This window comes from Rhea americana, unplaced genomic scaffold, assembly GCF_003343005.1.
Source record: "Rhea americana isolate MKP2758 unplaced genomic scaffold, rheAme1 scaffold_21, whole genome shotgun sequence".
Lineage (NCBI taxonomy): Eukaryota > Metazoa > Chordata > Aves > Rheiformes > Rheidae > Rhea > Rhea americana.
Genome location: NW_028186258.1, coordinates 5,585,877 through 5,598,142, shown reverse-complemented (window position 1 = coordinate 5,598,142; position 12,266 = coordinate 5,585,877). Strand labels below are relative to the sequence as shown.

General features: G+C 35.7%; 1 protein-coding gene across 2 annotated transcripts in view; it reads right to left on the bottom strand.

The window, feature by feature from the left end:
* Positions 1–5,070, bottom strand: part of HELZ (helicase with zinc finger) — a 72,699-nt gene extending 67,629 nt beyond the window's left edge. For both annotated transcript variants that reach the window (XM_085304711.1, XM_085304712.1), the window contains exons 1-2: positions 4,846–5,070; positions 3,037–3,073 (exon numbers count right to left, since the gene is read on the bottom strand). In XM_085304711.1, coding sequence (XP_085160837.1) covers positions 3,037–3,073; positions 4,846–5,055 — 247 coding nt within the window. In that variant the 5' untranslated portion in view covers positions 5,056–5,070. The remainder of the gene's footprint in view (positions 1–3,036; positions 3,074–4,845) is intronic.
* Between the last annotated feature and the right edge of the window lie 7,196 nt (positions 5,071–12,266).

Genomic DNA, 12,266 nt, shown 5'->3' with positions numbered 1-12,266 from the left:
GAAGTATTACTTGATCACACTTCATATTACTTGAAATTTATATCCTATTATCTAAGAAAAGTTGTACATGAGCTCAAAAAAAGATTTGGAGTAATGTTTACAGGCTTAAATACAGAAAAATTAAATATGAGAAGGGTGAATTCAGATATCTAACACAGACACAAAGGACCTCCTCTTGACAGAAAGAGAAAAAATAGCAACCAACAACCTTTCTGTAACACAAACATGCTCAGGAAGATCTATTCATGCTCACAAAAAGCATACCCTGTAGTTTCCAAATATAGCTAACCTCCTCATGGTCAATTCCTGCTACTTTAAAAGGGCTTTTATTCATTTATGCTGTGAAGTGCAGGATATAGGAATGATTGTTTGAATCCAGGAATTTACAAGCTCCCTGTAACAGAAAACTTTCCTAATGTTTTCAAGCACCAGATCAGATACCTAGCCAGACAGACACTTCCATTGACACTTCCAATAGTGAAAGGATTTATTTCATGATATAGATGTGCTTCAGACAAGTAGGAATAACTCTTAATCATATATATTACCTGTCCAGAAAAAGAAATGCCTTTCCGAGTGATTGAGAGGCTAGTAAAGCTAAGCATGTGAGTTGAAAATAGGCTGGATAGTTGTTAAAACTGCAGAATTATAAAATACATTACTGTTATTGCAGGCAACGTCAACATCTGTGTTTATACTGCCATTCATGCAGACCTCAGATGCATGCAGCTCCTGTTAGTGTTAACAGGGCTTTTACAATCACCAGAACTTCTGGGCTACACTTTAGAATAATAAATCAAAACTCCTTGCTCAACAGACACTCATATCGTTAACAGGAGTTATGTGAAACACTAAAGAAATAGTAGTCGCACATGAAGATTTMCACAGAAACGACTAAACATCTCTTCAAAGTATCATGGTAACTAAACTCTATTTACAAAGGGCCTCAGCAACTACCCTGAATTCACCACTCTGATGATACTAACCACATTCCAAAAATAGAGTTTACTTCCCAAATCAGAGAAAAAGCAGCTCCACAAATAGTTTCAGATGTCTGACAGTCTGCTATTTTAACCTCAAAGTTTATATGCCCAATTACTATATTTCATATCATTAACTGCAATGATATTTCATATCATTAACTGCACGGTACTACTGAGCTAAAACAAATATTTTGTTAAATATTTATGGAATAATTTAACAGATTCTAAGTTGTCATCACCTCTTATGTTTATAACAGTGTAAATGGTATACTATAAAGTACATATATGTCTTGAATTATCTCAATATATACTTATAATTCAGATTAAATTTAAACACCATCATAGGTTCATAACATATCAAGTCTTGTAAAAAGACAGAACAGCAGCTTGAATAAAAAAAACCTCTAAGCTGTTAGACCATACTAAGATTGTTTCTTCCAAAGGATATTTCAAGAATAAGACTAAAACTGAGACCCTTTAGGATCATAAATGCAGACACTCCAAACTGCAGTACAAATCACATTGTTCATTCATACATTCACAAAAATGACTGTGTGCACAAAAATTATGGTGTGTGTATACACACATATATAAACACACCATTTTTATATGCCTATATAAATATGGCATTAAGAAGCTGAAAAATTTGCTAGTAACATACATCTGAAAGCTGTTTTCTCTACTGTTTAAATTAAAAGAGGACAATTGGTACTCCATTCCACCCACTTCTATGCATGCCCAGTGAGAGCAAGAAAAATAGTGTTCATTGGAAATATTGATATCTGATGTGTATGCTAAGAGAATAAAAATAGTCAACTCTGGATGAACGCTACCCATCTACCTCTACGGCTCACCCATTAGATCTCATCAATGAGAATACTCCCTCTCCTGCCTCCTCTAACCACATTCATCTTTTCACAGCTCTCTTCTTTCATCTTTACTTGCCACCATGGAAGACAACCATGAGGCTAATCAGGACATTACACCCTTGGCACGTATAACTGTGAAAATAAGAAGCAACTTTAAAAAGAACCCAGACTATTTTAAGATTGGTATATAGTAAGGGGTACCAATATTTTAGATGTTAAACATTTGCTAATTGAGACCCAACCTCAATATAGGAAATTTACACCTGTTGAAAATCAGTTTACTTTTCTTAGTTACATTTGCGGACACCTCACAAGTTGTCTGCAGAGCCCCACATATCCCCAGATCACGGCCTGAGCATCAGTGAAGACAAATGTGTACCCAAAAAAGGAATGATTTAAAGGTTATCATTCCTAGCACAGGAATGTCACAATAGTACCTATATCACCTATACCTATAACAAAACTGTAGTTTGAGGAGATTTTCCTTTAAAATTCGAGGGTAAAGAAATAAAAACTGAAAGGTGGGATCTATCTACCTTTGCTTTCCCAAGCTAACTGATAAATTCTGATCCAATGCTTACCAAAGTCAGCAAAAAATTCTGAGTACTGAATCACTTGCGCTATAAAAAAGTAACAGAACACTAGCAAGGATGGTTAATTCCTTTAAAATACCTCAATGAAACATAGAAACAAAACGGGGAAGGCTCAGCTTCTATGCGACAGATGCATATGTTTGAAACCTTTAGCAAACAGGGCTGAAGGTAAGCACATCAGCCTTTTTTTTTTTTTTTTTTTTTTTTTTTTCCTGAATCAACATCTAAAACGCAAACCTGAATATTCACCCATGTCCCTGGGAAAGAAGAGAGAACAATCAGCTGTCTTCAACATCACAAGCATCTTACACCATCTACCCATCCTACATTATATACTAAACTATCTATTAGTCAAACAGCACCCCCATGCCAAAGACAGATGCATTTCAGTTCCAATATTTGAACATGTCTTACAAAGTAGTGAGAGCTCCTTAAGCAAAATAAATAAGTATTACAAAGTAAACACATAATTTTAACCAGGAAAAAAAAAATCATTGTTAGCAAACTAACAAATCTGGGCACCTGTTTTTGAAATTCAGGCAACTGACTGCAATTTATAACACTAGGTAATAGAAAAGGAAATAAGCATACCATGCCTACAGTCTTCATCTGCTTGCCCATACTTTTTCTGAAAGGTAAAACATGAAAAGTTTAAAAATAACATTATTCCAGTTAGCATAAAMAACTACATGTTTGAATCAGAAGTTTCTTCAGCCTTTTAATAATTCATTACCTCTTCTTTTCCAGGGTAGAATATGTAAAGAACATCAGTCATTTGTCAAATATAATTAATTAATCCTTAGAATGCTGACTTTCTCTCAAATTCTCAGCAAATGGACATTCTAAAAGAGGTACAGGAATATGCAAAGGTGTGTTTATGTATGTGTTTGTAGGTGGCTCACAACACCTAGGAAAAAATACAAAAACTTAACTTTCTTGTCTAGCCACAGTGTATTTTTTAATTTGTACTGATACAGTGCTGCTGGAATTTGCAGGGTATGTATTTTATTTTACTTTGACTTACCAACGTTGATTTCAGAATTTATGTCTTTCAATAATAAAAGAATGAAAGTTAGGGTTTTATTTACCTAAAATCTTTAAGTATCTACATAATTCAAGTCTTAGATAGGAATGTTTTGATAACAATTTCCTAAAGCCCCTAAACATTTACAGCTATGTTGAACATACAGATAGGTGCCTTGTAGGATTTGCAAAGCATCCAGATCAGAAATTAACATACTAAATACTGCTAAGCATCTATCTGCATATTGCTATACATAAATAACTTTGAGAAGTCAGCCTTTCGTAACACAACTTCCATTAAAAATATCGAATGATGCTAAATCRCTTAGGCATTTCTGAACTTCTTCCCCTGAGGAGTTATACAATAGGCTGCATCTTAATTTAAGAAAAGTTTCCTAATTTTTTTTCACATACTGAAAAGTTCAACTCAGTTCTTTATTTAAAGAATGTTAAAAAAAAAATGGTCCCTAATCAGAGGGGTAAGGTGTATCTTAAAGCTGCCCAACAGGGTCCTACAACTTAGCAAACYTTTTTCACTTGGAATGAAACTGTTCAAACCCAGTATCTGAAGACTTGGGTGAGGAAGGCCCTGTAAGCCTGTAATAATGCTTCCAAAAAATGAAGGGCAGGGACAATGTAGGTTTAGTCATATTAAGCACTTTAATGTCCATTCCTTTAAGAAACTGTAGTTCTCTAATGTTGTAAAGGAAGGATATAAATCTGGCAATGGAATGATCTATGATTTATGGATATGTCTCTTGCTTTGCATTTATAAACCTTTACAAAGATCATAGTTTTCACATTCCCATTAAAAATCTGTCAGAGTCTAAAAGTTATGCTTTCTATTAGACATACTCTAGCCTAGTGATGAAAAAATAGTAAGTGATATAAGTTTTAAAAGACTACCGTTATGCCCATGCTAAGGCAGCTAAATTAAGTATGAACTGGTTACCCGAATTCTGGCATTTCTTCCCCCAACTTTTTTTGGGTGCTTAGCTTTGCAACTTTAATTTAATGCTCTTTAAAGATATAGTAATTTGATATAGAATTTAATGAACATAATTTAATACTCTATAACCTGGAATAATTCTTCCTGGAATATATTTCAAAATTTTTACAGTAGTTTTTCTTTCAGGGAATTGTTTTTCAGCTCCAAACTATTCAGAAATCCCAAATCTGAAGAAATAAACAGACCCATGCAACTACTCAGAGAAAACTGCAAGACAGAAGTCTTGTACACGCTTTAGCGAGGAGGATTGTGCAGGAAAACAACATGCCAATTACAGGAAGATGYTGAATTTTATTCCAATCTTGACGGTAAAAGAGATTTGACTGTTCTTTCCAGTCCACTTGACACTATTAAAGAGTCACACTCACAAGTTGTAAAAAAGAAGCAATTCTATACAGCAGACTCTCGATTTTGATGCGGTCGGTTTCTGCCTGGCATGCCTCCAAGAGCTGAGCCGGGGGGGACTGGCTCAGGGATAGGAGTGCCTCTGTGCAATGCTTCACTGCCACTTCATAATCCTGCTGCTTAAGGGATTCACATGCTTGTTCACATGCCTTCTCTGGTCTTCTGTCTGCCATGACTCAGGGACAGAAATCCTAGAGTGGGGGCAGAGGGGATGATAAAACGTTGGTTAGCTGTATAATGGCAGGGAYGACTTGCCAACCAACTTCCACTCCCATCTCGAGGTGTCGTATCGCATCCCCTCCGTCTTATGCCATTTCCATTTCCTTTCCCCATCTTTCTCGCTAACTAACCTCTTCCCAATTTTTTTTCTTCATGCTCCTACTTACATCACTCCTGGCTCTCAGTTTTGGCTCTAATTCAGGAAGATATTTAAGCCTGTGACTAATTTTAAGAATATAAGTAGTGGTTTCAAATTTAAAGTCAGCATGGATTTAAGCACTTTGCTGCGTAGAGGCTTTTGTGTCTTCATTGGCAATGCAATCTTTTCTTTGGAAGTAATACAACTCATCCACCAGCTGCTCTTTCTCTAAGACTTCAGTCCTTTACTGTAAGATACCTTTTTCCTCATAGCACTTCTCATCTACACTTAAGCTGAGAGAGCCACAGTCTTCAGTGGGTGAAGAGCAATGTGGATGGATAAGGATGAATGAGAAAGAAAGGGAGGTCAACAGCAAGTTGCTTGCCTGTTCGCTCAGTTCGTTTATTTTCATTTATGTCTGAGAAAGTCTAGATATCTCAACCAGACCAAAGCCCTTGTGTAACATGCCATAATGCTTTTTTGAATAATTTTAAGGTACATATAKTGGGGGAGAAAAAAGTGAGATAGCTATGATAAAAATCTATGTACAAGACAGACAACACTGTATGACAATAAACTTAAATAAATGGTTATCAACAATCTAAAGCACCAGTAAAGAAAAGCAAARCCTTTCTGTAATCCCCATCTATAGTATTACCCCTTCTTTGACRTATATAATACATGATAAAGCTTAGAGACAATTTACTTTAAAGCTGACTTCACAAAATCAGTTCTGATAACTGAAAGTGGAAAATTTAGTTCAGTTACATTTCTAGTAAGCAGTATATTATAAATATTTTTGATTATATATCAACRGTTATGATTATCTAAAGTAACTATCTCTAGTAAACTTTAAAAAATCACTGCTAAAAACTTCCTTGACATTTGATATCTGTAAGTTCATCAGGTTTAAGAAGCCAATTTTAAGGTCAAATAGATGTATTTTCCATATAAGAAAAACAATTCACTATCCCACTTCTCATTAACATATGTCTAAATCAATCTACTGCAGAAATGTAAACAAGAAATRGTACATATTTTATAGTATCTATGTGTTTCTTTCCGTTCTTAAAATCTGATTTTCAGTATCACAATACAAACATATACAGGAACAGTGATTTCTCAAGACAATTTTAACTTAATCCACTTTCTCTTTCATAACATTTTTATATAAAAATTTCTTATGCACAACAGTGTATCTTCTCAAAGAYGAAAGAACATAAACAAGCACGTGTGTTCTGCAATTATCTTGATGAAAATCTGTGACATAAACATCTGTCTTAATAAAGATCTTCCAAAGTATTATCTCATTCTTCCAGAAGTTTACTTTTCTGGTAAAAGTAAGTTCCCATTTCTTACCAGAATACAAACAGGAGAGTAGATTTTGTACTTCTATAGAAGYGAATAAATTCATTTACAGAGCAATTCTGTTAACACTAAAGACATTCGGTTGGAACATTTAAACAAGCACATATTTTCAGTGACATAAATGTTAGATATTCTTATGCTGATTATGCAGGAATACTTTCTAAATATAATTAAAAATCAATTTGACCTCCATTCCACTAAAGTCTTAGGCCACAGTGAATTCTACAAATCTAGAATTTGCTTTAATAATAAAAGTACAATTAACTAATTGATGTTTTTCTCATGTACATTCTGTCTTCCTCCTAAGGGATCAAAAAGAGAGGCTCTCATGAACTCTGCTGTACTTTGGATTTCCTCACTTCCTGGCTGACATATAACCAAAATTCCTTTGACCGAAAGCCTTAGCAGAGTTCCTGTGTGTTTACTGCAGGAGCATGTTTATACACAGATCCCATCCTAACTGACCTAGCCAGTAAAGCTAAATAAGCTAAATAATCCAGCCCTCCTTCYCCAGCATGGCACCACGGCAAAGAAAAATACTTTATGTATGAATTGTCTTATGCTGGCTCTTCTGATAAATGTTGAATCAGCTGTCTGAGGAAAGGCCAGGTTTTACTACACTGCAAAGGCTACACRATATCTTTGGTCAACCTGTAGACTTAACGTTTTAGAAGACATAACTGACCTTAACTTAATCCACATCTTTTTGCTTAAGCGGAGTTCAAAAAAAGTCAAGACCAGGCTATCTGGATAACTGGGCTAAACTGAGTCACATGCTCAATATTCCTGAGTAAAATAAAAATAAAAAAATACCAAAGTCACAGTGTATGGGATACAGCAATAGACGGCGCACCTCAGAAGCATTTGTTTAATGAATTTAATCATAACAAAACACTGACATGTGAACAACATAGAGAAAATTCTAAATTCAGGCTCTCAGGTTTCTCCATATATATCTGTATATGCAGACACAAACATGTGCGTGGTAGTAGCTTGAAGAAATTTATTCGCTATTTGCACCATCTACCTTAGACTCTAATTCAGGTGCTCCCTAGAGGCACTCAGCTCTTCCTTTAGACTCTTAAAAACTTGAGCTCCTAATGTTAGCCTTCTAAACTGCACCAAAATTAGCAACTGAGATTAGATTATGTGAATGTGRCTTAAAATCCACCCATAAAACTGAGATCAAAAATAATAAGTATGTAAAGAATAAATGTGAGAATTATTCTTTTTTTTTCCAAAAAGTCTTGGAGAACTGCATGTCAAAGAGTTGTAAATCCAAATCTGTATCACTGATTTGAGTGACAATTGGAATGAAGCATCAAAGTTTAATATATCTTTAAAATTTCTCTGGAAACAGTAAACAAACATATTCCCACTATCTAAAACTACAGATTTAAGGTAGGTGGACAGCAGACCTACCTTGGAAATACAGGCRCTATGTATTATCAACAGCACCTTTATTATCAGTGGTCAATTCAAACCATTACTTAGCTTTGAATTATCTCACAGAAGCACCTTTGCCTATAAGAAGACTCCTAATTTATGCACTTAAATATAAGAGTAACACAGTGCATGTGAATTCCACCTGACATGACAGTAAGCATCTCACTAAGATACACATAAAACTTTACACAACTCTTCTAGGTAATCCAGAGATCTAACCTGGCTTTCTACTTCACACCTCCACAAATTTCATATCTTTAGCAGAAAATTTAATGCTATTACATTTCTTTGAAGGCCAAACAATGCTCAGCTTATCTTCCACAAAATAGTTGCTGTTGCTGTCATTTAAAAGATCTGGTAAATTCCAACTAGTGTAACCTAAATCTGTTTTTCAATGTGCTGTGGGGGATTTTCTCCCCTACAACTAACGATTTTCAGTCTCAGTATCCCTGAGTATTTCTCCTTCTTTCCAATGGGATCTGTAAACAAATAAAAAAAAAAGAGTAACTAATCCCCAAATAAAATGGACAGCTTGAGGAAGAAGAGCTATAAACAGTGATCTACAGAGTCATTTATWTCTAAGTAAACACTACGTCTGCTTGGCGCACTGGGGGCTTTTGAAGAATTACTCCACAGTATGATTAGTCCAACTACAAACTAAAAATCAGTGTAGGAGGAGAGAACATTGTGAACTAAACTTCAAGTATTTCAGAGCAGTTTAACTCATGGCAGTGCACTTCTGTGCTTCACAGCTTACGGATGCATTTTACAGAAGCAAAGGGTCTAGATATTAAGCTAATGGTAAGTTAAGCAAGTGACAGTTACTAGAAGATCTCACACAGATGCTTTTTCAATTCACTGTAAAGAATCTAGCCAGATAACTCTCCATGTACTTCATAAACAAACAGATTAGAGGGCACAATGCTGTTCCTATTAATGTTACTGGCAAAATTCCCAATGTCTGCCAAGACAGAAGGATCAGATCCAAGGTCTCGCATGCCAAGCTGACAAACAGTAGACAAGTCAGTAAATATTTGCATATTTTAACCAGACATTAACATCTCTTGTAAAGATTTATGCTGAAGCAATGATGTTCAACTTGCAGTCCTGCAGTCAGACTGTGAATTGAATACGCTTCCAGAGCCACATCCCGGGATTTGCAAACTGAAGCAAATGAATGAGACCCATTGCTATGGGGAACATGGAGGGGGAAGAGCCTCTCCAGCTGCCTCCCACTACAACCCACAACCCTTCAAAAAGTGCTGCTGTGAGGAATGGGCACCCACATATTCCTTGCCAAAGCTATTTAGCTGTGTCCTCCTGGTAACAGCCTACTGTATCGCAGGACAGCAGAGAAGTGGGGTTCGCCCTCCCATCGCCCAGTTCAGTCAAGCTGGCACAGCCTGCAGAAAGCCRGGCAGGAATTCAACTCCTTCCGCACGGTCTAAGGAAACAGGTAAGGTGATCGCTGTGATTCCTAAGCCCGTGTGACTCTTCAGCCCTCCTCGCGAGTTGCAAAGGCTGGCCACAGAACTGGACGAGAGTTTTAAACATACAATAAATTCGGATAATCCTTCGAGAAAAGACAGTTGTTTACCGTTACTTCCCAGCAATCACTTTTAAGGGACAAGAAGAGATCAGCTATATTTAGAGGTAGCTCTGTCCTTCCCTAGTAACTTTTGAACTGCATTTCACTGAAGTCTAAAGGATCTCAAAGACACCAAGCAACTGCAAGTTTTATAAAAAAAAAATAAATGTGTTAACAAGACAGACAACAGAGACACAAATATTGAGCTCATCTAGGGAAAGGAGAAGTTATCATCCAGGCTTTAATTAATATCAATAGATCAACTACCCCACACACTGCTATGTGCTGCCATTTGTTCAGCCAGAGAGATAACACTGTATGAAAATATCACTCRCTAGTAAAAGAAAACTCTTATTTACTTTTCCTGTCCATAATTATAAAAGTAGTAAATGACATTCATTAATTCTGCTACTCAGGGATCAATCAACTAATTTCCAGGTTTCACTAAAGTAGGGTTTGCAAACTTTTTAGGCTATGGACACCAGCAATACACTTTACATAATTTCTTGCAGTTTGTTACTAGTAAAATTGAGATGTAAGCAATTCACATATGAAGGTCTCAAAAATCTGTTGTGATACATGTGTTAATTACTTCTATAATAGAGAAAAATAACACTTTCAAAATTGAGATGACTGGTAAGGACACAATCCCTATGACAGAAGAGTTCTCTGGTTCCCTCTCCCTCAAAACTATCAGGAAAAGGCTGATAAAATATTTTAATACACAAGCAGAGAAAGCTCTAGGTTCATTTTATAAGCTGGATTAAGATACATGAAGAACACTACACAAGGAAAATGTTAGCTACTGTATCTGTGAATGTGCCAACACTTTAGTTAAGAAAGATGGGTCACTTATGTTCAACTATCCAGTTATATATCTATATACTGCTAAGCATATTATACAGTAGCTTTTGCATCTCTAGTGATCCCATCTCAAGGCATGCTTGCACCTCTAAATAATGTTATATGAGTGATATTTTGAGTACTGCAAAAACACTTAAGTACCTTTAGATTAATAAAATAAAATTAAATATCTTATTTTCTTTACCTATAGTGACAAAAGAAACTTATCTTTGCTTTAAGATAAAAAATATATATATTAATACAAGCATTTTATTCAAGCCTAGAGGAAGGAATAAAATACAGTTGTACATTAAAACTGTAGCCACTTGCAGATACACACAAAAAATGTACTTTCCTAGTGGCCTGACATATAAATCATAAATAATCCTAAATTCACAAAACCTTTTAATAAAATTAAAGTGGATAATGGTAGTGCACTAATCATCAACATGAAAGACTGAGCACTGAACACAGAAAAAACGCCTGTGCCTTTTTCATGCACAGGGTGCAGAACGGAGTAATATGAAAGGTGCTTTTGCTTTTTGAAAAAATACGTAATAGCAGAGATCTTATGTATTCMTCTATTGCTGTTATGGCTGAAGTGAGCAATATTAGTTATACACAGTGCTCAGAAATGTACTGCACACCTTACAGAACAAACACAAAAGTCCCCACCCTTGAGAGAGGACAATCTAATCAGTTTTCTGAAATAACTGAATTACTCTGGTTAATGTTGTACAACTGCAGGCAAAATGACCCTACTTTAAATTCCAAAAATGATGTTAAATCTGAAATGGAGCATACAGAATGAGGAAAGCTTATTTCCCGGTTTTATTATATAGCATAACAGCAGCAAGAACTTCTGCTACAAGGCCTCTAAGGAACATGGTGTGCTCGATTTTGGAAGGAAGAAAAAGAGGTTCACGATGGCCCCCAACATTAAATACTTAGATTATCTTTCCACTTAGAAAAGCCAAGAGAGGACAGTCAATTAAAAGAAGAAGTGATCTCTGGCCATATAAATGGCGCCTCACTTTGTAAGCTTAACATATAGGATAAACACATCCACTTTCACTGAAAAGGAACAAGTGTCTGTGGGTGGTTTACCATCCACAAAACAGTAACAGCAAAAGTACAGCAGCAATARAGATTAAGAGCAAATGTCTTCAGCATCTGGATCCTCTGTGTTTTTTAAAATCACTTTACATACATTACAGATGGTAACAACTAAGATCTTATTGCACACCAGGAATGACTTCAGTATGGACATTTAAGGTGATTATTAGCACTTTAGTATCTTTAGTAATCTCTTTTGTTTTCACTTTGGAAGCAGCAGAGGACAATCTATATAGACAATACCAGCAATATTTCTACATAGACAAATTGGCTAAGAAAAATCATAAGGCTTTTCAATAGCTTCCTAATGGCACCCTAGGATTGTTAGCCCTTATTTAAGTGGCACAGATAAACCTATTGAAATCTCTGCCCAATCCACACAGACAAATCCCTTAACTAGGGGTTGTCTAACTAATTTAGCAGCTTTATCAGCTGCATTTCATCTGTTATCTGCGTGTCATCTGGTATCTGTGGAGTAAATCTATATCTTTGGCTCAAAATCTGAAAATAACTCATGGCCTCAGCACTTACAAGCACCACATCTACCACATTAGTATCACYAGTATCTTGATCTCTAGCCTTCTAAATGACCCTTTTGTAGAAAGCTGTCTGAAGGCATTACCCATTCTTGATGAAATGGAATAAAAGTACTCAAAAGTTGTGCA